The sequence below is a fragment of the Pan paniscus genome, chromosome 12, assembly GCF_029289425.2.
Source record: "Pan paniscus chromosome 12, NHGRI_mPanPan1-v2.0_pri, whole genome shotgun sequence".
Classification (NCBI taxonomy): Eukaryota; Metazoa; Chordata; class Mammalia; order Primates; family Hominidae; genus Pan; species Pan paniscus.
In genome coordinates this window covers 123,279,262-123,305,344 of record NC_073261.2, presented here as the reverse complement: position 1 = coordinate 123,305,344, position 26,083 = coordinate 123,279,262, and the positions used below count along the sequence as shown (strand labels likewise).

General features: G+C 48.8%; 1 protein-coding gene across 8 annotated transcripts in view; it reads right to left on the bottom strand.

Moving 5' to 3' along the window:
- Nucleotides 1-26,083, bottom strand: part of EIPR1 (EARP complex and GARP complex interacting protein 1) — a 176,672-nt gene that overhangs the window by 8,014 nt on the left and 142,575 nt on the right. For all 8 annotated transcript variants that reach the window (XM_003807408.3, XM_008959520.4, XM_034952528.2 and 5 more), the window contains 2 exons: nucleotides 17,663-17,762; nucleotides 470-606 (listed from right to left, as the gene is read on the bottom strand). In XM_003807408.3, coding sequence (XP_003807456.1) covers nucleotides 470-606; nucleotides 17,663-17,762 — 237 coding nt within the window. The remainder of the gene's footprint in view (nucleotides 1-469; nucleotides 607-17,662; nucleotides 17,763-26,083) is intronic.

Below are 26,083 nucleotides of genomic sequence, written 5' to 3'. Positions count from 1 at the left end.
GCTGGCTGTTGTGTATAATTACTTAAATGACAAAATATGATTGCCCTATAGGTGTGTCTCCAGAAGGCACAGCTATGGTCAAGGACGACCCCAGGAGAGACTTAACCTGGGGACTGCAGCTGTCAGCCTGCAGCGGCTCATCAGACACGGGCACCCTGTGGTCCCCATCTCGCTCAGTGTTACAAAAGCCCCAATCCCTAGTTTTCATCATAAACTCCTGCTAATGCAGAGATATCAATATGGAACATTAAACAGCCACCGAGGTGCACCGGTTCCATTGCAGTGGATGTGCTAGCTTAATTTGGGGTGAAGAAACAAGATGAAGATTTATGATTTCCTACAAAAACGAGATGAAGACAAACCATGCGCCCCCAAAGGCATGTGGCTCACCATCAGCTCCACCATCATCCCGGTTCTGCTCGGTGAGGGAGGAAAGGAAGTGGGGCCTGCGCCGGGTGGGCTCACTGACCTCATGCTCCGGGTGTCCCAGCCACGGAGGGTGGTGTCGTTCGCTGTGGCCACCTGGGTGCAGTTATGATGTGGGCTCCACCGTCCTGAGGTGAACTTCAGTTGTCCCTTCCCTTCCAGGGACGCTGAGCTGGCCAGCTGGGAGTGTCATGATGTTTTCCAAAGGAAGAAGAAAAGAAGAAGAAGAATGTGAAGTCTGTTCAGAAACGCGAGAGGATATCCCACACTCAAGGATATTATTGACAATAATTACTGAGAATAATCAGGAAGCTCTTTGTTTCCTTTCCTTAAATGGCAAAAATGAACCTTACTTGGGGAAATCTATAAAACTGAGCACAGCAAAAAATAGAAAGCATATTAATAGGCCTCTATTAAAGAGCGTTTGCTTGCAAGTATGTGATTAGAGATAATCAACTCGAACTTGAAGGGAAACAATACAAAACAACTCAAACATCTGGCTTTCCCCAAAGAAAGCGACAAAACAAGTCAGGTCCACCTGACCGGTTCCGGAATAACAAAGGGACAAACACATTCACTCGGTCAGATGCTGTCTCCAGTGCACACCCTCTTCCCTCCCTCCATCTCGAGGCCCACACGGCCTTCGCCTGGCATTTAATCAGACCACCCCAAGCCAGCGAGCTGACCATGAAGGCCTCAGCAAGGCCCTGTGGGGCTGGTGTTAGGGCTAAAACCTCCTCCTGCCTAAAAGAGGGTGGGGCCCAGTTGTGAGCCTGCGAGATCCCCAGCTCGTTTCTCTGCTCGCCTAGGATTTCACGCACAAAGGCTGAGCATGTTGGCTGCATCGTTATTTCAATTTGGGGGTTGAATTTCAATGCACAGGATGACTGTTAGGCAGGAAGCGTCCAGGTCTGCCCCAGGGTCCTCTGTCACACCTGCCCCCAAGTCCTCCTGAGGGACACAGTTCCCACCACTAATTCCGTTAACTTTCAAACCAGCTGTGCTCTTCAGAGCCCTCTGAGAGGAGCCTGAGGCAGGTGGCTGGTGAGGCGGGCCTGGCCAGGCCGAGGGCAGGTCCAAACGAGCTGCTAGACAGGCCGTGAGAGGCCCAATGACCGAGCTGGTGCTGGAGTTTATTCAGCATCTCACAAGATTTACCGAGGGGCTTTGCTGGCCAGGGCAGGTTGGGTACCCAGGCTCGGAGTGAACAAGTCCTGGAGGTCCCCACAGAGTGAGTGCCCACTGCATAGACAGGCAGGGGCTCTGCCTGGAAACCACCACTCAGAACAGAAAGACGGGCAGTTCCCAGTGAGAAATAGGGCACCGTCTAAGTCACAGGCAAAGGGCTTTCTGGAAAGAGCGCACTGGCTGCAGATGCTCCTGGTGTCTCCCAGCAAGAGGCCTCCCAACTTCAGGGGTGGCCACTGGGAGGCGTGAGCTACAAGACCTGGTGTCCCCCCAGTCCTATGAAAATGGGCTGTGCGAGAGACTGAGAACTCAAAACAGTCCTGGTCAGAAGCCGAGAAGGGCGGTCATCAGTGAGAGATGCAGACACTGCGCTCAGTCAGGGAGAGGAGGCCTCGGGTCCAGGAAGAGCCACATCTTCACCTCCCACTCCGAAAGCCTGCTCTGATGCTTAGGAAACGTTTTTGGAAACTGAAAGCCACCATCCTTGCAGAGCCTTGTTATTGGGGGAACCCACCCCCGATAATTCAACGTAGGTTCTTTTCTATTTTCCCTGTGTCGGTCGGTCTGAGAAATAAAGGGAAAGAGTACAAAAGAGAGAAATTTTAAAGCTGGGTGTCCGGGGGAGACATCACATGTCGGCAGGTTCCATGATGCCCCGTAAGCCGTAAAACCAGCAAGTTTTTATTAGCAATTTTCAAAGGGGAGGGAGTGTACGAATAGGGTGTGGGTCACAGAGATCACATGCTTCAAGGGCAACAGAAGATCACAAGGCAGAAGGTCAGGGCGAGATCACAAGGTCAGGGCGAAACTACAACCACTAATGAACTTCCATGTCCCACTGTGCTCGCATTGCCATTGATAAACATCTTAACAGGGTTCAAGAGCAGAGAACCCATCTGACTAGAATTCGCCAGGCTGGAATTTCCTAATCCTAGCAAGCCTGGGGGCACTGCAGGAGGCCAGGGTGTGTTTCATCCCTCATCTGCAACTGCATATGGCAGACACCCCCAGAGCGGCCATTTTAGAGGCCCCCCGGGGAATGCATTCTTTTCCCAGGCTGTTAATTATTAATATTCCTTACTGGGGAAAGAATTCAGCAATATTTATCTTATCCGTTTTGGTAATAAGAGAAATATGGCTCTGTTCCACCCGGCTCCCAGGCAGCCAGACTTTACGATTCTCCCTTGTTCCCTGAAAATTGCTGTTATCCTGTTCTTAAGGTGCCCAGATTTCATATTGTTCAAACACACATGCTTTACGAACAATTTGTGCAGTTAATGCAATCATCGCAGGGTCCTGAGGCGACATACATCCTCAGCTTATGAAGATGACGGGATTAAGAGATTAAAGTAAAGACAGGCATAGGAAATTATAAGAGCATTGATTGGGGAAGTGATAAATGTCCATGAAATCTTCACAATTTATGTTCTTCTGTCACGGCTTCAGCAGGTCCCTCTGTTCGCAGTCCCTGACTTCCTGCAACACCTTGTGGTGGTGAGAAGAGGTCAAGAGAAGGTGGGGACACAAGAGACCCACTGGGGGGACAGGGTACCCGTGACTCCATATCTGGGCAGAAGCCAGGAGGTTGTGTCTGCATCTGAGCAGCTATGGGGGGGGCGTGTCCACATCTGGACAGAGGTAACAGGGCTGTGTCCACATCTGGGCAGAGGTGACATGGGTGTGTCTGCATCTGGGCACGCATGGGGAGGGGTGTGTCCACATCTGGGCAGAGGTGACAGGGGTGTGTCTGCATCTGGGCACGCATGGGGGGTGTGTCCACATCTGGGCAGAGGTGACAGGGTGTGTCTGCATCTGGGCAGAGGTGACATGGGTGTGTCTGCATCTGGGCAGGAATGGGGGGTGTGTCTGCATCTGGGCACACATGGGGGGGTGTCCACATCTGGGCACGCATTGGGGGGTGTGTCCACATCTAGGCAGAGGTGATGGGTGTGTCTGCATCTGGGCATGCATGGGGAGAGTATGTGTCCACATCTGGGTACAGGCAAGGGGGTTAGGGCTGGGGTGGCACCTGGGGCCTCACTGAGAGCCAGGAGAAGAATAGCCATGGTGATGGTCAGAGGAGCTCTCTAGGAATCGCTTGGACAGGGGCACCGGCAGGCTGGGTGTTGCCGAGGAGTGGACCTGTCTGCTCCCTCCCAGCCCCAAGCGGATGGCTGCCGATGGGCTCCTTCTTTTGTTTATGGAGAGCCTCCTGTGTGCCCCCGGCCCAGCTCCCCTGTGCCCAGGTCCCTGCCCAGCCTGGCCCACCACTTTCATCCCCACAACCAAGTGACTTTCAGGAAGTCAAAGGATGTCTCCTTAGGAAAAGCGCGGGGCTTTTGTTTTACGATATCCCTGGTAAACTATCCGCTCTACTGTCGTATGTGCCAAGGGTGACTTACTGATCCTCTCTCCACAGTAAGCTGAAGGGCTATTTCTGCTCCGTGCAGGAAATGTTAATTGCATTCCTGCTGTGTGGGGACACTTGGCAGGCATGCGTCCCACACACGGACCAAGCAGGAAAACGCCAGGAGCACACAGAGGAGGAGGCGGGAGCAGCCGCCACGTGTGGGGCCTCGGGAAGCCTGTGCAGAACTGAAAGGTGGACACAGGGGCGGGGCAGGGAGGGGGGCAGGGGCAGACACCAGAACACGCAAGCATGTGTGAGCATGGCAGGATTAAGCTTGAGTCATGAACACCAGGCCAAGGCATCCGCGGTGAGTCTGGTAGGCTCACCAAGGCAGCCGACACAGCACCAGGCAGAACAGTGGGGACAGGGCTGGAACCAAGCACTGAACTTGTTGAGGACAGCCAGGGTCCAGGCCAGCTGTCAGCAGGACAGAGTGACCGAACCAGAAAGGCTGGGCAGGTCTGGGCTATGGGCAGGGAGGTGGCAGGGCCTGGGCACTCCGCATGGTGACGGCAGCATGTGCAGCAGCTCGGACGCTGGACTCGAACTAGCGCTAGCAAAGGGAAATTGAACCTGAGGAGCCTGAGGTGTCTCGGGACCAAGAGGTGGGAACTACATTGGGCTTTGGGGCTGCCGAGCCCCAGGCACGTGCTCCCACCCTGAGCTGGGCCCCTCTCTCCACACCTGCTCCGTTTCTTTCTCTCACTCCGGCCTGGCTCCCGTATGTGCACAGGGCGGGAGGCAAAGGCACCGGGAACACCAGGGCCTGACATCCCCCTGACCAGGCACCCAAAGATGAGCCAACCCTTAGACCTCACCCCAAATTCCTAGAGAAGGAGGTAGACTGGCACAGCCGGGCCAGGCACTCGCCAGGAACAATCAACCACGGTGGAGGGGGGATGTTAACAAAAGAGGGGAGTGCTCTGCGCATAAAATCAGAGGCACCTCCCACCTTCCTATTTCACTCCATCAGATTTTACAGCATCTCTTCCTTCTCATTACCTTTGCGGCAAGGGTGCAGCTTTTCCAGCTGGTGCAGGAGGCGGGCTCCCAGATACACTCAGCATGGACCCAGACACAGAGCGGGGGCACAGGCACTGCAGGGAGGGAGGGCGTGGCTCCCACAGCAAGCTCCAAGGAACCATATAGTGTGCAGGGTGACACACAGGAGCCAAGGAGAGGGTCCCCCTTGCAAAGCTACCGAGGAAGAAAACAGAGCTGGAAAATTCACGACCCTAAACGCTAAGCCACAAGAAAACCTTTAGTAAAAGCCAGCTGGGGAGTAGGTCAAAATAAATGTTGCCAACAGCAATGATGGAATACAGTTTCCTAAAGAGAAGAATTGGTAGCAACATTACGTCAAAAACTAGCAATGATTCGAGTGTACACATTATTTCAGAAACACAGGGTGAGCTAATTTTTGGCTTTAACTTTGGCAACTTACAGTTAGTTAGGTTCAATGTCTTTTTGTTTTATTTTTTATTATTTATTTATTTATTTTTTGAGACGGAGTCTCACTCTGCCACCCAGGCTGGAGTGCAGTGGCGCAATCTCGGCTCACTGCAAGCTCCAATTCCCGGGCTCACGCCATTCTCCTGCCTCAGCTTCCCAAGTAGCTGGGACTACAGGCGCCCGCCACCATGCCTGGCTAATTTTTTGTATTTTTAGTAGAGATGGGGTTTCACCATGTTAGTCAGGATGGTCTCGATCTTCTGACCTTGTGATCCGTCCGCCTCGGCCTCCCAAAGTGCTGGGATTACAGGCGTGAGCCACCGCACCCGGCCTAAGTTCAATGTCTTAACTTCCACATGGACAATATGAATGAAGAAATACCTTTGTAGTATTCCCTTTAGGTAAACAGAAAAAAGTCAAGTGAAATTTTTTACAGGTACTATTTCTGAAGACCTACTTATCAGGTTAATGATTATCCATTGATGACAATGAATACAGTAAAAAAGACCAACTAGCAGATATAATGAAAAGGCTGGATATTGTTTCTAACTAATCGATACTGTGCTCCAGTTAACTTTCTACTAACTTTATTGGTTGATTATGAAACTCTTTAGAAGTCAGAAACGCAAGGTCACACCTTTAGAAGGTAATGCAAATTTGGCAGAGTGGCCTGGACAAGTTCTTGATGACTCGTGTGTGCGAAACACCACAGGGCCATTCCAGAAGGGGAAGGCCCGAAATCTTGAGCCAAGCAATGCAAGCTGAGCCCCCAGCAGAGCTATTCTGCCATCCCAAGCTCTTGCACTTCAACTTCTAACTCCGTAAGTGCTCCTTGCAGAAGTTCAGTCAGCAAAATGGAGCACCACTTGCGTCCAAAACCCACGGGATAAAACACATCCTAGCCTTCAGCTTAAGGACTCGTCTAGATTTTTGAAAGAGTAAGTTAATTAATTAAGCCATCAACCAACTACCAATTAGGCTTGCAGCTGATCAACAAGTATTTATTGAGCAAGCTCCTCAGCTGTGCCAAGAGCCAAGATGGCAGACGTGGTTTTTGTTCTCACACTCGGTGTCTGGCTGCCGAGGTAAATGTGTGCAACGAAAAGAAATCACTCAACAAACACAACTCGTTATCAGTTACTCAATGCCAGGCCCTGTGCTGAGCATTTATGCTCATTTCCTAGTGAAATTATCACAAGTCACATGATGTAGATGTGAATATCACCATTTGACAGATGAGAAAACTGAGGCTTGGAGCAATTAAATAATTGTACAATGTTTTAAAAGCTAGCTAACAAGTGACAAAGCCAGGGTAAATGATAATAACGTACGTTGAGAGGGATTTCAAATAAAGTAGAACTCATCCAGGTTAGAGTAACTAGGGAAAGCTTTCATGAGGCTTAGGAACTGCGATGGGCGTTACAGACTGAACAGAACCTAAATCAGTGAAACACAGGAGTGAGCCATTCCTGGCAAAAACAAAAGCCTCACCAAGGCAGAGAGATACGTAACGTAAATACACCTGATTGAAGGGGAACCACGTGCCGGTAGTCAGCGACAAAACAGACCAGGCCAGGAGGCCGGGACAGCACAGCACTGAGTCGGACAGGAGAGCCCGCACTCGGGGCGCCTCCTCCAGCTGGAGGGTAGATAAAAAAAGCAGAGCTGGCAGAGGTGAAGCTGTGACATGAGGAGGCTGAAAACCAGGGAAGCTGGAGGCAGAAGAGGCCCATGGTCAGCAGCATCTGGGATGGCCCTCGGACTTGGTTGCCTATGGAGTCCCTGCCCCAGAGCGGCTGGCCTCTAACCAGCACAGCAGGGCGGGGTCCCTCAGCGGATTAGATGAGAAGAGATCTGGGCTTCGTCTCGCTGGCTGGGATGAGGCAAGCTCCACACTGTGGGGCCACACGGCCGGCAGCTGAGGGTGGCCTCTGGCCAACAGCTGGAGGAATCCAGGCCCTCAGTCCAGCGGCCCAGAAGGAGCGACATCCGACCAGCAGCAAGCCCAGCCCCACTGACCCTGAGACCACAGCCTCGTGCGAGGGAGGTTTCAAGCAGAGGACCCAGCTGAGGTGTGCTTGGATTCCAGGTTATCCACACAAAAGCTGAGGTCACACACGTGGGCCGTGCTGAGCACTTCAAGGTCATCTGTTCCAGCAACAGACAACTAACACGAGGCACTGACCAGAGGTGACAGGGAGATGCCCCCAGATAAGGGGAGACCCTGATGGATCTCAGCAGCTCAGAGGCGGGCTGTGGCCCCCCCTTACTCCACAGCTGGGAAAACTAGAACCCAGGGAGAGTGGGTGAGCTGCCTGTGGCCACAGCCAGCTGGAGGCAGAAACAGGATCTGTCACCTGACTCCACTCCATTGGTCATGCTAACGCCTGTACTCCCAGGCCCTGAAAACTTCACACTCACAGGTGCAGAGAAGCCTAGAAGGTAAATTTTAATAAAAGCCTGAAAGATATTTCACCATCAATTTCTGAGGGTCTACTCAGGGCAGACAGTACAGTGTAAGTTGTAAGGTTAATCAATCACAATTTTTGGTTTCCTGGGGACACGGAGACAAAACTCAGCAAGAACTCCACAGGGTGCGATGCATGCAGTAATCTGTTTTTCGACATTAAAGAAGAATATTCAGTGCTTCCTGGTCCAAAAGGAATGATTAAAGGCGCCCACAAAACTTTCAAGGGAGATGTTACTAATGCCAGAATGTGAACAAAAGAATACACCTCCTAACGAGCAAAATGACGTGCCTGGCATCGTCTTTAGCAGTTCATGTGGAGCATATCTAAGAAGAGTCTCAGCGGAAGATTTTGAGAGACAAAAAGCTGTATTTCCTGCCATCAAGAGCCACAGAGCTGACAAGGGTGGCTTGATTTGGAGGACAGGAAAACTACAGAGAACACAGCACTGCGCTCATAGCAGACCCTACTACATGCAGGCGCACTCCCAGCAGACCCTACTACGTGTAGGCTGTGCTCACAGCAGACCCTACTACATGTAGGACTGTGCTCCCAGCAGACCCTACTACTTGCAGGCCGCACTCACAGCAGACCCTACCACATGCACGCTGACCAATACCAAGGAAAATGGAGGGCCAGCAGAGTGAAGCACGCACCACCCTCTCACCTTGGACAGAGAACAGCAGGGTGAAGAAACAGCAAGGCTGTGGTGTCTAGGGCGCAGGACGCATGAAGCACCCGGTGCAGGCGTGTCCCAGGTTGTGCACCCTGGGCTGCATGGCAGGCGGGAGGGGCTGGCTTACAAAACGGCCATGACCATCCCACCCTGAGCCCGTTCCCATCCCATCCTCAGGGACTGACACTGCTCTGAGCTGAGCAGGAGGAAACTGTTCTCGCCAATGACTAGTTTAGACATGACTTGCCATTATGTCTGACAACTGGACAGAGGCACCTCTAACAAAGGCCTTCCTTACAAACAGAGATGCAGAGAAATCTGCTTTCTCTGCACTGGAACTGTGGGAGTCTGCATGTGATGGCTGGAACTGCTGCAGCTGCCTTGCAGTCATGAAGGCAGAAAGCAGTCACATGTGGATATGGCAGAGTGGAAAGATGCAAAGCAGCCGAGGCCTTCATGCTGTGGAGACACTGAATCACTTTATTTCCAAGCTTCTTGTTATAGCAGATAATAAAGATTCCTCTTTGTTTAAGTCATTCCCTGTGTCCTGCAGCCAAATACAACCTAACTGCTGCACCTCTAGTGCCCATTTGAGAATGCCGATGACACCTATGGAAACTTCCCTTCCCTATCTCTGGTTGGGAATTCCAGTCCCAGCTTTGAACGTGAATGCCCCGAGCTTGAACCCCAGCTCTGCTTCCGAGTAAGCCATCATCGGCAGGTTACTTAGTCTCTTTGAGGCTTGGCTCCAGCTCCTATAACTCACACACATGACGATATTAAAGGACCCACGCTGCAGGGTTATAAGGATTAAAGGAGATAATACAGGTCAAATGTCCAGACAGTGCCTAGCACGTGGCAGGCATCTTAAACACGTTTTTCTTCATCCTTACTATGACTCAAAAAACAGCACCTTGGAACATTCAGAAGAGCTCTGAGTGGTCTTTATGTGGGGCGAACACTGACGCTGCCTTCTGGTCTGATGGAGGCGACGGAAATGAAATCTGCTGGAGTCCCTGAGGCCCAGCGCCACCTTCAGGACGCAGAAGAAAAAGAAAAGGAAGAGGATCTTGGGAGGGCTGGGGCTCTCCTGGTGGCACACTTGGGCTCTCCTGGCGGGACACCCAGGCTCTTGTGGTGGGATACCTCGCTGCCAGGGCTCGTTTCCAGATGGCAGGAGCTGGTAGCACCAGGGGACAGAGAAAGGGTGGAGGTGTGTCCTGCCAGGGTCACATGGCAGGTGGGCCCTTAGCCCTGAGGGAGGCTGTGCACACCCAGCTTGAATGGGACACAGAGCCCCCAGTGGGCTGCAGGCTCCCACACACTATCAAGGGTACCATCCCCTGGGGAGACGAAGTCTGAGGTGCACAGAGCTGGCCCCATGAGAGTCTGCATTGTGGCCTCCTGGAAGAGTAGAGCCTTCCTGTATCAGAAAATGTACACAGGGCATCGGCTGTCCCCACTAGGTGACACGATGTGCCGTTTTAAACTTATTTTTAGTTTATTTCTAAAAGGATTCTATTTGTAGGAAGAATAGAACTAAAAGGGTCTTTTCACTCCTCCTTTGCTACACAAAAATCTAAGCTCTGTTTCTGGAGAAAAACTGTGTGTCTTAAACCCCAAAATGCAGATGTGACCTCAGTTTTACACACTCGAAATTGGAAAGACCATGAGTAGAGATCAGAATTTTTTTTTTTTTTTTTTACCAAGATAGACTATAAGAAATCTTTCTGCAACCCCAATTAGACATTAGTGATCTGTTGGAGAGGTGGGTCTAATTAGAGGCAATTCTTGGGAGAGGGAAAAAGACCTTTCAAAAAGAATAATGAGGGCAGAAAACACTGGGAGCAGCGCGTCATGAAAGCACGCCGGATCCCTCATGTCTGAACTGTAATGATCACTCGCTGGCTTTGGGGAAAGTCATTTAATTATGAAGGAGACACAGACTGCTTTCTGGGACCTCAAGTTCTGTCTTGCCTCTGCACGAGGGTCTTCTTGGTGACCCTCCTATTGGGTAACCTTCACCCACGGCCCAGTGTTGGAGATCATGTATTACAGCTGCTCCATCCGCATCCATGTACCCACGCACCCATCCACGCGTCCACCCACCCGCCGTCCATCTACCTGACAGGCACACACTAAGAGCTTGCTGTGAGGAACGCTGCTCTCCTGTAACCTGTAATTCCACTGTTAAATGGACGCTTGGTCAGGCCAAGGAACATGTCTCAGGTCACACTGTTAAGGAGTGGCAGGAAGGAGACCTGGTTTTGCAGGCTGCACTGCCGCCCCAGCTGCAGGAGGACTCACTGCCTCCGGGCCTCCCCCGCCGCCCCGGCTCAGGTCGTCCTGTACTCTGTGCACCTTCCCACTGACCCATGCCTGTCCCAGCTATTCCAGCAAAACTTGAAGTCTTACATTAAATGCATCATCTAGATACTGCAGGCCCTATAACCGCATGGCACATTACAAAAGGCAGAGGCTCTGTGTCGGCCACCAAAGCTCCAGCAGCATGTCACAGTTCAGGTGGCCCTTGGACATGGCAGGCACTCAGAACAGGGTGCTGATGGGGAGCCTGTGCCGAAGCTCCCCAGGGTGAGCAGCTCCTCTTTCTTAAAGACGCCTGGTTCTAAAAATATATTATTTGTTTTGTATTACCAGAAAGAAGTCTTTTAAGAGCTTGGGAAAAAGACGCTCAGTTGCTAGATACCAGCACCTAGCCACTTTTGTTTTTTAATGACTTTTATTCAAAATCTGAGTGGAAGACTAATAAGAAAATGCTAGTGAGCTCCAATATTTACAAAATCAAACTATACATGTAGTTTTATGATATTAAAACTATGCAACTTGGTAAATTATACTATGATATTAAAATATGCAACTTAGTAAATCACTGACTACATATTTTCTTAAAGATAATGGCTTTTTCAAAACAAATATCCAAAACATAAATTTCACTGGCCATTGTCTGAAACCCCTGGCTATAAAGCTGACATTTATTTTAATGATGCAGTCTCTGCTCAAAATATTTCAGAATGTCTTTTTATGAGTCTTACAAGGAAATCAGTTTTCATGTGGTTTTAACCCGTTTTCCACTAATCAGCTTTTGCAAAGCTTGCTGACCTATTTTATTTACCAGATTTTGTTCCAATTAACTTTTTCCAAAAATCAAATTCATGCTCATAGGACAAAATGCTATTGATCATTCAAGATACTCAAATAAGAGCAAGTTATCTGAGAACCTCACAGACCTGAAGGAGGACAGGAGAGGTCTGGGCAGGCAGATGCCGCCGTGAGCACCTCTGTGCCCGGGTGTGACTCACTCACAGGGCATCAGACCTGACCCGCAGCCCCAGATCTGGCAGTCAGATCACGTCACCTTCAGAAACTTCCTCTGCTTCCGTTAGCTTTCCTCTTCTCATCTGTCAGTTGGGAGGGGGCCCAATTATATGACGACGAGGTCTGTGTCTTTGATTAAAAGGACTACTTAAAAATAGTGAGAAATGACCATTTTTTGGGAAAAGTCCTTATTACCCTCTCCAAAGTGAGCTCACTGAGTGTCTGTTGAATGAATTTGGCCATGGCATTCTGGTATGCTTGGCGTATGGCTGACTTCTTGCAGTCATAACTCAACCCCAATTCCCCCAGGAAACATTCGGCGGGTCCTTTGTCCATGCGTGAGGCTCGTGGCGGGTCCTTCCTTGAGTGAGGCTCGTGGCGGGTCCTCCTTCTGTGAGTGAGGCCCGTGGCAGGTGCAGGTGTCTGGGGCCATCCCTGCTCCCCGACTCCAGTGTTCCTCTTCCCCACAAGGCCTCCAGCCTGGGAATGATGGCACACACAGGGTCCGTGCACGCTCATTCAGAATGTTCAGATTCTTCCCTCTAATAGGACAAGGGAAGAGCTCTCATATTATCAAGGTCTCCAGAAGCGGGAACAATAGTGGAGGTGGCTGACCAGCACCATCTTTTCCGGGACGCCTGCTGGTGGGAAGGCAGGGTGTACACCCGTTCCGTGTTTCTCTCACTAAGCACAACGAAAGCCTGGACACTGCACATACAACAGAGGGTGATTTGAAAGTTGGAGAGAGAGGGCAGGCCCATGCGGCACATAAGGAGACATGCAGTGGGGCTCCCTGGGGTCTCCTTCTGCCTCATTCACCCCAGACCTGGAGCTGAAGAAGCTGGAAGCCAGGAAACACCACCAAATAAGGCCCCAGAAGAGCCCACTGAAAGCCACATTTTCAAAAAGGGGCAGCCAAGTAGGACACAAAACCTCTAGACAGAAACCACGTACTCCAGACAAGCAGCCCAGAAAAAACCATGTCCTCGCTGCCCCCTACAACAGGGAAGCCCGGACTCCGTGTCCCCCGCATGGCGAGGGTGCGTGGAAGGAGGCCCAGGCACCTTGTGCATCTTAACCAAAGTGGACCCTGACGTCACTGTCAAACGCACAGCGATCAGCCCCCTGAGGAGAAAGCAGGAGACGATCTTCAGCATCCAAGTCATCTCAGCTCTCAGCCCTGGGACAAGGGACAATGCATAAAAGGAAAGACCAACAAACTGAACTTCATCGACATGGAGAACCTTCCAGACAATGGAACATTACTCAGTGATAAAAAGAAATGTGCTTTCAAGCCATGAAAAGACCTGGAGAAACCTTGACTGCTTATTACTAAGGGACAGAAACCAATCTAAAAACCATCCATACTGTATGGATCCAACTCTGTGACATCCTGGAAAAAGCAAAACAATGGCAATGGTGAAAAGATCGGGCTTGCCAGGGGCTTGGAGAGAGAGCATGAGGAAAGAATCATCGTTGGGGCACAGAGGATTTTTAGGGCCGTGAAACAATTCTGTGTGACATCACGGTAGAGAACAGGTGTCAGGACACATTTGTCCAAACCCACAGAACATCCAGCACCAAGAGGGAGCCCTAATGTCAACGAGGGGCTCTGGGTGACGGTGATGTGCCCGTGTGGGTTAATCAGTGATAACAAAGGTCCCACGCCAGCAGGGGATATGCTGAGAGTGGGGGAGGCTGTGGGAAATCTCTGTATCATCCACTCAATTTTGCCGTGAACTTAAAACTGTTCTAAAAGAAAAAAAAAAAGAGATAAACTTTTGCTCTGAAAAAGACCCTACTAAAAAGAGGAAAAGAAAAGTGACAGAATAGGAAAGAGCATTGCCAGCCACCTCCACGTTTCAGGAGCAGAGACTTAAAATGCGAAGGGAACAACTCCTCATTCAGGGTGAACGCATCTGTCCCACCCACATCTGTTTTTCCAGAACTCAGTCCCACGGCCACACCAGGCTGCAGAGAGGCTGGGGAGTGAGGCCTGTCCTGGTCTGTGTTGCCACAGAGGACAAGGGACAGACATTGGGACAAGGAGCTGTCCCTGAACACCCCCACGACAGTCACAGCCACATGCAGGGATGAGCACGCTTGGTTTCTAGACAAGAAAGCAACATCCGCAGGCGAGTCGAGGAGGTCCCGGTGCTGCTGTCCCATTCTCCATGTCCAGGTCTTCTCACTGTTTACCTCCCACTTCTTTTTTTTTTTTTTTTTTTGAGACGGAGTCTCGCTCTGTCACCAGGCTGGAGTGCAGTGGCGTGATCTTGGCTCACTGCAACCTCCACCCCCCAGGTTCAAGCAAGTCTCCCTGCCCTAGCCTCCTGAGTAGATGAGATTACAGGCATGTGCCACCACGCCTGGCTAATTTATTTTTATTTTTATTTTTATTTTTAGTAGAGACGGGGTTTCACCACGTTGGCCAGGCTGGCCTCGAACTCCTGATGTAAGGTGATCCACCCGCCTCAACCTCCCAAAGTGCTGGGATTACAGGCGTGAGCCACCGCCCCTGGCCTAGCTCCCACTACTAAGTGAGAACATGCATAGTTTGGGTGGAGGATGGGAGGAGACAGGACTGTAAACTCCCCATGGGTACTGTGCTTATTACCTGGCTCATGAAATCATCTGTACACCAAACCCCTGTGACATGCAATTTACCTACATCGCAAACCTGCACATGCACCCCTGAACCTAAAACGAAAGTTTAAAAATAAGTAAATAAAATTTTAATAAAATATCAGAAATAAAAGGGCAAATGAATCCACCTATGGGCACGCCGCAGTGAACAGGAGGGTCGCTGCTGGAACCAGCAGTCAGGTTCCACGCATGAAGTTCTCCACTTTAATACTAACAAAACAAGCCTCTTTCTTTCCTCTGTACCACGTCTCTTCCAGTTTGGAGAACAAGAAAGATGAAAACAGAACAGGCTTTCCAAGGTGCGCTGGCAAGGAGCCATAGAACCCACCGACCGCCCGCAAAGTTCCCAGCCCCTCCCCACGAGCTCTGAGATTAAGCTCGGCTTCTGCCCACTGCTCTCTTGGTCCCCAAAACACAAACGCTATTTGCATGACAGGCACGCTGGACATGGCGTTGGCTGCAAGGACCATGCTGCTGTCGCTAGGAGTGCCCCCCAGCTTATGTTTGTTTATCTGATCCTCCTGTGGTACATTTTAAACCTCTGATTAGAAACTTCCCAATAGAAACACTGTGTTCCTGAAGCACACTCCCTTCCTTCAAAGAGGTGCCATGTGTGTCACGCCAAGCAGATGGCTCTCTCTAGATGGCCACCTTCAAGGAGCTCCTGCTCTCCTGCGTGAACAGAAGGCAGAGGTGGAGCGAATCCTCACGCAAGCTTCCTTCTCGCTCCGCCACTGTCGGCTCCTTGACAGAAGCTATTTATTTCGTGGCGAGTGAAAGCTGGGAAAGGCGAAGATGAATGAGCACGCACAGACACAGGACGGCCATCCCTCTACCCTCATCGGGGTCTGTGGCCCCCACGGAACCTTCCACTCCAGACCTCCCCTGAGTTCTGCTAATGATTATAAATGGCACGGAATTTCCAATTTAATTGCAAAAGGTAATGATGCAGTGAGCATGAGATTAGATTCACCACAGAAGGCAATATCCTCAAACAATAAAAAGACATTGAGAAGCTGGGTGTGAAGATGGCTCAAATCGATAGGAAGGTTTCTGTATTAAATACCATAGTGGAGGGTCACAAAGTGATATTGACAGAACTGCTGACAGTGGATAAAAAAGGGGGAGAGAAAACTAAATTGATCTCTGCAGAAAATAAGTTACAGATTAATCACCCTACCATGAAATCCATTTGAGATGACCGAGGCTCTGAAGATGTGTTCACAGTTTGATTACAGAATAGGTCTCCACCTGCCGCATCCTAACGTGTGGGGTCTCCTTTCTCCCCGGCATCCTCCCTGAGGCAGCGAGCACAGTAGGTGTGCAGAAGGCTCCACCCAGCTCTTCCCACACCAGGAGCTGGGCCCTCTGCCCAAGTGTCTATACCAGGAATGGAGCCCTCTGCCCAAGTGTCTCGCCCAAAGCCTACCGTGAGCCTGGCATTTTAATAGGAAAGTATTTCCCTCCTTCTTCCTGGAGGTTTATAGTTATGTAGGAATGCCCCGCGAAAACACAGGGAGGGAAGGGACAAGGAAGGCATCGCCTTCCACCATGACCAGGACTCTGCCAAATCTCCCGGAAGGTGGGAGATTATGAACATATATCCCCAGCCTGCAGGTGTGGTCCACAGGGGTCAACCTCAGGCATGAAATGTCATTCGTTTCCTGTTTTATCTTAAAAGTTTGTGTGAAATTTGCACTCTACTCCAAGATATGAAGATATGCCTTATATTTAAAGTTTTTCATGAAAATAATAATTCTCTTCCTTAAACACCATTGATGCTCTGGGTGAACGCCCAACACTCAATTCCACGGTGAAGGCTGTGAGACTCCCTTTTGTCCATTCAGAGGTTTAAAGCTTTAACAGGAAACTTAATATTTTTAAGTCTTACTTCTGTGCCACTTACTAATAATGATGCATCATTATTCATACCACCTCGTCAGCCTAGAGGGCTGAGGAAAGCACTTATTAATATTCTAAGGCACCATGAGGGAGAAGAGCTAAAAAAACATGGTAGGAACAAATAAATATAAGATGAGGCCATCACTGCAGAAATCTATCCAATGGATGTTTGTGCGATCGCTTTGACTGTGTGCCGGCAACGCAGCCCCCAAGGTATAAATGACATTGTAAGTGCTATCAGTTCAAAGTTCTTCCCTTTTCTCTTTTCTAAAGTGGTTACTTTAACATAAACAAACGCAATGAAATTATGAATGCATGTCAAAACCACATTTTAAAGGAGAAAATTTTAAGAAATCAAATATGAAAAATATATATTAATATTTACTCTGTGAGAGACAAAGTATTCAAACGATGCATATTTAAAAGCAAAACTCAACCCAAAGAAAGCGCTAAAAGTTATTTTCATAACTCATGCAAATACATTACAAGAGCTAGGCACCACTATGAAATTAAAATGTTATAACTGCTCCTACTTAAAACTATGATTTTACCCAAATACACTTTAAGAATCCATTCGTCAAAAGGACAGCACGCTTGAAACGGTAGAAAATACTCCTGGGCATCCCACTCCCTCCTTTGCTCAAAGTGCAGCAAAACGCACATGTTTTGCAAACCACTGGGTTCCGTGTCATATCTCACAAGCCCTGAGTGACATCTGAACGGCTTTCACCTGAAAGACCCCATCAGTCAGTTCTTTGATTGATGATTCAGTCTGTTCATTAACTAAGGTCAAAATTCTAAACTGTTGTGAATCAAGAATTACATTCTGAATTTAGCCCAAAGGTCCCATTTATTAATTTTTTTATTTTTTTCATTACACTTTAAGTTCTAGGGTGCATGTGCACAACGTGCAGATTTGTTACATATGTATACATGTGCCGTGTTGGTGTGCTGCACCCATTAACTAGTCATTTACATTAGGTATGTCTCCTAATGCTATCCCTCCCACTCCCCCCACCCCACGACAGGCCCCGGTGTGTGATGTTCCCCACCCTGTGTCCAAGTGATCTCATTGTTCAATTCCCACCTATGAGTGAGAACATGCAGGGTTTGGTTTAAAAATACAGAAACAAACGCTGTGTTGTTCCTTTTACTTACCACAGCCTGGCTCGAGCTTTCCTGTAAATCCCACAGCAGGATATGGTTATCAGCCAAGGAAATGATTTTCTTCCCATCTCCCATTGGCTCCCACACGACACTAAGAGAAAGAGAAGTACCAAATGTTAACATAAACATTTGAGATACCCAGGCTGGTAGCTAAGAGCTGTGATACACGTTCTTCATGACGCAGGAACTCTTTTCCGGCCTGTAGTCACTAGAGTATTTTTTACACTGTCATCCGGCAATGCCTGACAACACTGTTGTTGTCTCACTGTTATGGACTGAATTGTGCCCCCCTCCCCAGATTCATGTGTGGAAGTCCTAGCCCCCCACATGGTGTGATGCTGCAGAGGTTCGTCAATGTACACGGGGGCTATGTCCTCACATCCGTCGTAAGTTTAAAATACCATGAGCTGAAAATGCAGTGGGTGCACCTAACCCACTCATCGTCAGAGCCAGCCTAACCTACCTTAAACAGGCTGACAACACTCACATCAGCCTACAGCTGGGAAAATCATCTAACACAAGACATACTTTATAAGAAAGTGCTGAATATCTCATGTAACGTATTGGATATCACACTGAAAGTGAAAGGTAGAATGGTTGTATGGGACTCGAAATGCAATTTCTACGAATGCATAGTGTTTCTATGCCATTGTAAAGTCGAGAGGCCATAAGTCAGGGACTGTCTGTACTTGAAATGGAGCCTTTGGGAGGTGATTAGGGTTAGAGGAGGTCATGAGGGTGGGGACCTCGCAATGGGATTCATGCCTTTATAAGAAGAGACCTGGAGGGCAGGCTTCCTCTGTCTCTCTCCATCACGTGAGGACACAGTGAGAAGGCAGCTGTCTACACATCAGTAAGAGAGCCCTCACCAGGAAATGAATCAGCCAACACCTTGATCCTGGACTTCCCGCCCCAGGAACACATTTTCATGTTGACGCCGCCCAGCGTGTGGCGCTTTTTATGGCAGCCCAAGCTAAGACACTCACCAACGTGGGCTTCATCAGTAACTAAGGAATGGACACTGACCAGCAGTGGCCAACGAGACGTGAGGGAGGCCTGTGGGGGCTGGAGGGTGGAGAGTCTTATGGAGGCAGAGAGGAGAAGATGATTTGCACAGGATGCCCCCATCCTTTGTAGCAATCTCCTTAGGCACTCAAGGATAATGGCAAAGTACTGGACGAGATGGGAGGACAGAGCTTAGAGCAGGGCAGAGGAGCTGCCACCGGCCACACCAGGCTCAGGGGTGATGTGAGGCCATTTCCTAATGTTTGAGCAAATTGGAGCCACCGTTTCCCATCATCTGCAGCCAAAGCCATCCTAAATGATACAATGCTATTCAGTTACTCAACAAAGACCAAAATCCTCTCACCTCTGCGATAAAGCCATAAAGAGACCAAGAATTTTTCAATGTGGTCGCAAATATGGATGTCTGTTTTCTCTGGTGAAATTCTTAAATGCTTATTTATAAAGAAGGGAATTTCATTCCATGTGCTTTAACGTGTGAGTAATTAAAGACATCAATAAGGTACTACACTATTTCTTCTTAAACAGAACACAATATGGATTGATTGGGGGCACCCTCAAGCATACCTCCCTTACACCATCATCTCAAGACTGTCCATGGAGCTATTACTACTAGTAATCACAACATTAACATCATTCAAAACCACAATCTCTTTCACATTTATAGTTTAAGGAACACACAGAAAGCTCATAGTACTGTGATCAAAGGCGTATCACGCCTATATTAGACCAAGAGTTTATTGTATCTTATCTAATCATAATAAACACATAATATGTAGTAAACAAGACCAAAACTCTAAAGCTAGGATGCTGAAAAACCTGCTCCAAAACCCACTGCTCCGGTCCAGGTAAGACAATGGCTGACTCTAATGGTGAAGATACTTGTTTGGAGCAAAATGATCACACTTCTCTCCGTAGCCCAGTTACTGCAGGTAAACATAGGTAGAGTTCGGACAGCTTGACAGTGAATTCCAAGGAACAAATGCAATGCGGGGAGAGAAGGATGCAACGGGCAGCCCACAGATCTCGTGCTGGTGGAGTAATGCACTTACCCTGTGCGGGACATTTTCTATATGACGGGCAGTAAATTTCCATGGATTCATAAGCTCCCCAGCAGATCTCACTTATAACTCACGTGTGCTTCCCACCAAAAAACAAGCAAGCAAAAGGCTGGAGCAAGGAGTATCCGTGTGGGCTATGCCAACAATGCAGTGACAGTGACTTCTCAGCATGGTACCAGCAAGACGCAGTCTACGTCAGCACCAAGACACTTGGGGTTTTAGTAGAAGCTCCAGAAAGGCAGAGATTCCCTTCACAACTAACTCACACATCGCAGGATGAGAACTAGCCAATCTGATGTCAAAGACTACCTAATTATGAATCAAAGCTAAGAGCTTGTAAGTTATCCACACTTTCCCACAGACCAATTTTAATAATGCACAAACACTAATCTTGGCTATCTCCTTTGGTGCCATAAATATTTGACTACAGTGTCTCTAAACAGATTAAAGGTTTCTGAATCATACACCCCATCTATTAGAACTCTTCTATGTTCCCCACAATGACTGGCAACCTTTGGGGCACACACTTAATACCTGCTGATGAATTCTAAGTCAGAGTGAAGAATTCCAGGTAAGAGTGAAGATGTCATATTAACAAATAACACTATTTTAAAATAAATTTAGTTATAACCGTTAGTACATTTGGATTTGGAAAACAGTCAACAACTCTAGAATGAGGAAATGTTTTAAAGGCCTCTGAACAACTTTGAAGCTTCAAACACTGTGTTTCAAAGAGCAGCATCCTCAAGCCCTTCCTCAGAAGACAAGTGTGCCCTTTCAACTGCCCACAGTCCCAACCTGTGTCACCATCTGGTTTCTAAATCCACAAGAGAACATAATTGTGGATGAGGAGAGAAAAGGGGTGGCTCTAAACAGAAATGTAGGTGATTCAGCAAGCTATAAATAGATGATTAATTCAGAGCAAAATAGATTGGGGGGAAGGAAGCAAAAATACGGAATTAATAAGACCCCATAACCTAGGGCAGTTCGTTTTGGATGGAATTTGAAACACTAGCATGTACTCACAAAGCCATAAGAGCAACCCTGTATTACAGCTTGTGTAAGGAGCTGTTCTTAGTCACCGCCAAGAATCACTGGGGTTTACCTGCAGTAAGCTCTAGCTAAAAAGTAGTAAACATCAAAATACGTTTTGAAAGGTTTTCATCTAAATGTTTTAAGTTTGATGTTTAACTTCAATAAACATAGGTGCTTCATAAAACTCAAGAAAGTAACCCCATACAATTGCAATCTGTCAATTAAATAAAAACATTAAAAAGAATAACCCTAAATATTTCACATAGCTAAGATTTTAATCCAAATTTTTTAAAAAATTGAGTTAAACTCATGTAAAAGCACTGTAGAAAGAGGCGTACATTATATCCCACTGTAGATTAGTGGAGAAGCCGAAGCCGCCCTCTGTGAAGCAACATGCTCCACAGAGAGAGGCAGACACCAGTATCATGGGTCAAATCTGCTGGCAGATATTCAGAAACCACATATCACAAAAAGGCTGCAACCAGCAAGACCCTGCATGGTACCAGTCTGATATACCACTTCCTGGGCCCCACCTGAGAATCTTCAGAGGCCCCACTGGCTACCCTGATACACCCCACAGAGTGTGAGTGTCACCTTAGCTGAGAAACCCCCATTGCCACTCCCAGGCAGTAAAGGAGGTTTCACTCCCCAACCCCTCATAAGCTATGCTAAATACACGTGAGTCAGGGGCACACCCAACACAGCCCTGATACGCTCTAGAGCTTTCACAGTGAGTCAGGTGCACACCCAGCATGGCCCTGATACGCTCTAGAGCATTCACAGTGAGTCAAGTGCACACCCAACACGGCCCTGATACACTCTGGAGCTTTCACAGTGACTCAGGTGCACACTCAACACGACCCTGGTATACTCTAGAGCATTCACAGTGAGTCAGGTGCACACCCAACACGGCCCTGATACACTCTAGAGCTTTCACAGAGAGTCAGGTGCACACCCAACATGGCCCCGATACACTCTAGAGCATTCACAGTGAGTCAGGTGCACACCCAACATGGCCCCGATATACTCTAGAGCATTCACAGTGAGTCAGGTGCACACCCAACATGGCCCTGATACACTCTAGAGCATTCACAGTGAGTCAGGTGCACACCCAACATGGCCCTGATACACTCTAGAGCATTCACAGTGAGTCAGGTGCACACCCAACATGGCCCTGATACACTCTAGAGCATTCACAGTGAGTCAGGTGCACACCCAACATGGCCCCGATATGCTCTAGAGCTTTCACAGTGAGTCAGGTGCACACCCAACATGGCCCTGATACGCTCTAGAGCTTTCACAGAGAGTCAGGTGCACACCCAACATGGCCCTGATATACTCTAGAGCTTTCACAGTGAGTCAGGTGCACACCCAACACGGCCCTGATACGCTCTAGAGCATTCACAGTGAGTCAGATGCACACTCAACACGACCCTGGTATACTCTAGAGCATTCACAGTGAGTCAGGTGCACACCCAACATGGCCCTGATACACTCTAGAGCATTCACAGTGAGTCAGGTGCACACCCAACACGGCCCCGACATGCTCTAGAGCTTTCACAGTGAGTCAGGTGCACACCCAACATGGCCCCGGTATACTCTAGAGCTTTCACAGTGAGTCAGGTGCACACCCAACACAGCCCTGATACACTCTAGAGCTTTCACAGTGAGTCAGGTGCACACCCAACACGGCCCTGATACACTCTAGAGCATTCACAGTGAGTCAGGTGCACACCCAGCATGGCCCTGATACACTCTAGAGCTTTCACAGTGAGTCAGGTGCACACCCAACACGGCCCTGATACACTCTAGAGCATTCACAGTGAGTCCGGAACACATGCACACAATGGCTGAGGTACACTCTAGAACATTCACAGTCAGTTGAGGACACAAGCACACAAAGGCCGAGGTACACTCTAGAGCATTCACAGTGAGTCCGGAACACATGAACACAAAGGCCGAGATACACTCTAGAGCATTCACAGTCAGTTGAGGACACAAGCACACAATGGCCGAGATACACTCTAGAGCATTTACAGAGTCAGGTGCACATGCAGACAATGGCCACGGACAGCTCTGGGACACATTTTGAAGCATCCATTTCACGTCCTAAGGAGCTGATGGTCATAATCAATGCTCCTGAAAACTTGTTTCCCAAATCCCCTCACGGTTTTTTGTTGTTTTTTGTTTGTTTGTTTTTTTGTTTTTTTGTTTTTTTTTGCTTCACAAGACACTTATGTATGCATTTGAATGGGTACCAATTCCAAAGTGGTAGAGATTCAAAGCCGAATCAAATATTTGCCTCTACATGCACATCCAGCAGCACAGCATCCTGCACTTAAGAGGAGCATGTGCTCTAAAAGACACTCTCCCTGCAGACATATCACTGCAACGCCGTCTTCCCCTGGCTAGAAGAAAATGGGTCATCTTAGCCTAGTTTTGCTCCAGGTGTGGAATAAAATAAGTGGGGGAGAGGACGGTATTTCCTGCAGGAAATCGTGGTGTGCTATTCCACTCATTTTCTCTGCATGCGACTGATTTTATATCTGCCTTGGCGTGGGCCAAGGGATATACTTCCCTATGAAAAAGCTCATATTTCTCAGTCATATTATCAGAGGAAGCAATAAAATGAGTTTCAAGTGGCTGTATAAGTAACTTCCTAGATCTATGAAGAAAAAATATAATTCAAAAAGCAGCAAAAAAAGGCTTAAAGACTACAGGAGGTAATATTGATTTGCTTTAGAAAATAACCTGGCTTCGAGTTCTCACAGGTAAAGCTTTCAAGAAATGCTTCTTGGGTTCTGAAGATCACAGAGAACATTGTAAGGCTGTGATGAAGTCTGCGAAGAGCACAGGGAAATGAAGGAAGGTCACATGGCACTTGAGCCTCGGTACCGACTGAGTCTGTGGGAGGGAGGCCTGGGCGTGGAGAGCCCTGAAGAGTGACTGCCAGACAGACTGAAAACCTGTCACCTGGGTAGATGGGTGCATGATGACATCGTGGATTCGCTTTCAGAGAGACCAGATCGAGATATCATCTTGCTAGGAGTCTAGGAAACCAACTACACAAACAGAAGCTTCGTGGATTTCTGGAAACACAGCCATGGGTGGTGGCTACATGTTTGCAGAGTAGTGACGGGCGGTTCCCTAACCAATCACGGTTTTGTGTGTCTTTCTTGTTAAGAGATAAATGTCAAGGCAAAGAGGGAAAGGGTCAAGAAAGACAATTCAGAAGAATCTGAGCCCAGGAGCCTCAGGGTCCTACAAACTGCCCAAGCCTGAGACTGGCAAGATGGATTATTCTTCACAGGACCAGGACTGAAGCTGGAAGGGCACACAGCTTACAATAAAATGCATAGTTTGCAGATGACGACAAAGAGAGATGTGGCCTACTTCCTATCACTTGGCCTGCACATTCTCAGGCCTTGGTCGAAACACCACTTCCTCCCACGGAGTTGACTGATCCACAAAGGTCGCTGGGACTTTCCCTGGTCCTTTCCCGTGGCAGCCTGCACTCCCCCCACACATGCAACACATTGATCACCACCGGCACCCGGGTTCCTGGCCAGACTCTCAACTCCGTACGAGCAACGAGCTCACACCTCCCACTCATGGGAATATGCAAGCAGCCAGCTCAGGCTGTGACGGGCACCTAAGAGGCCTTTAGTAAACTGTGTGCTGACGAAGGAGGAGGGAAGAATTCATCCCGCCCCCTCTGAGTATGTGAGGATGTTTTGTGCGTTCTTAAATGCATAAAAAATAAACTTAGAAAAAGTCTGTTTATCAAGTACAACTCAGTGAAGACTGGTTCACCCTAGAACCCCATGGAAAGGGTTTGCTACTCAGTATCCAAAGCGTCTCACTAAAAAAGAGGCTTTGCTTGTGAATCAATTCGCAAGGGGCTGCTGAGGCCAGGTCAAGGTGCAGCCCTGTAGGTGGCCCCCAGGGTGGACACCTGCCCTCTGCTCTCTCTATGCTCCTCCTCCCAAACCTGCCCACTCCCATTCCGAGGGCTGGAACGGCATGGCGGCATGCCTGTGGACAAAGCCAGAACCAATTCGTCCAGTGGACTCCCCAGCTCCGACCACATGTCCCATGTGACCCTTAAACTCCCCATGTATCAAGCAGAAAGTGCTCCTCTGTGGCACCCACCTCTTCCAACCAAGAGAACCATCCCGGGAACAAACGCTTCAGAGTAGTTACACCTCTCTATCATTCTCAAACTCTAAATGCAAAACAAAGCTCACTGAACTGTACTTTTTAATGTCTGTTGTGCTGTCTTTTCTTCAATCTAACCTAAGATCTGGCCATGACTTTATTTCATTCCAGGCTGTCTGGAGACACCGCCTGCCTGATTCCCGCCTTACCGGCTAAATTTGTCTCCCTGTAGTCTCTGCCTGGTCCCATCTCGGCCTGTATTTGCTGTTTTCCATCATTAAAACAAGAAAACATACAGTGTCTTACTTTAAGGACTCACCATCCAGACACAGTCTTAGGCTCAAGTGCTACTTCCAACAGGAAGTCAGCTTCAACCCTGCCGTAACAGCAACCGGCACTTATGCAGCTCCTAACACGCGCCCGGCTTTACCTGTAATAGTCACATCCGCCTTACTTTACACCTTAGGTTGCTCAACTAGAGAGATTCAGAATTGGGTGCTACATGCCTGCCCGTCCAACCAGCCCTGATTGCCAAACAGGTTTCACCTCAAAGGACCACAGGTGCCTGGCTGGACACTCTATCGTGAGGCTCCAGGCTCTGCTGCAGGGCCCCATGATCAAGGCACACTGCCTGCCCCATACGCAGCCAGGAAGAGGCAGCCCCGTGTGAAAGTTTTCTGCCACTCTAGCAGAGGCTGAGCTGCCCAGGGATAACTGCTCCAACAAGACCTCCCCACCACACGCAGTCCTTCAACATCCCAGCATGGACATCTCCCTAATTCAAATGCAAGCTCCCTCAGTAACGGCACTGCACCTACCGAGCTGAACATCGGGCTCACCTGAGTCCCTGCTGGCAATGCCACTGGCAATGCCACAACCTGTCGGAACCCCTGTTACATCTGAAGAGGAACTTGCCTACTCCAAGGGCTGCCTAAGAGCTCATGAGATATCTGAATCCCAGTACCGGAGCTCCTCCACTGGGGGCTGCAGCCTGTGACCAGCCATGAAGCCACATCAGGGTGCCGGGGCCAGCATGAGGCTGGAGTGAAGCACAGTGTGCCACAGGTTTTCAATGTGAGTACTCCCTTGTAAACAGTTTATTTCAGTTACATGCATATCTATTTACATGTGTGGG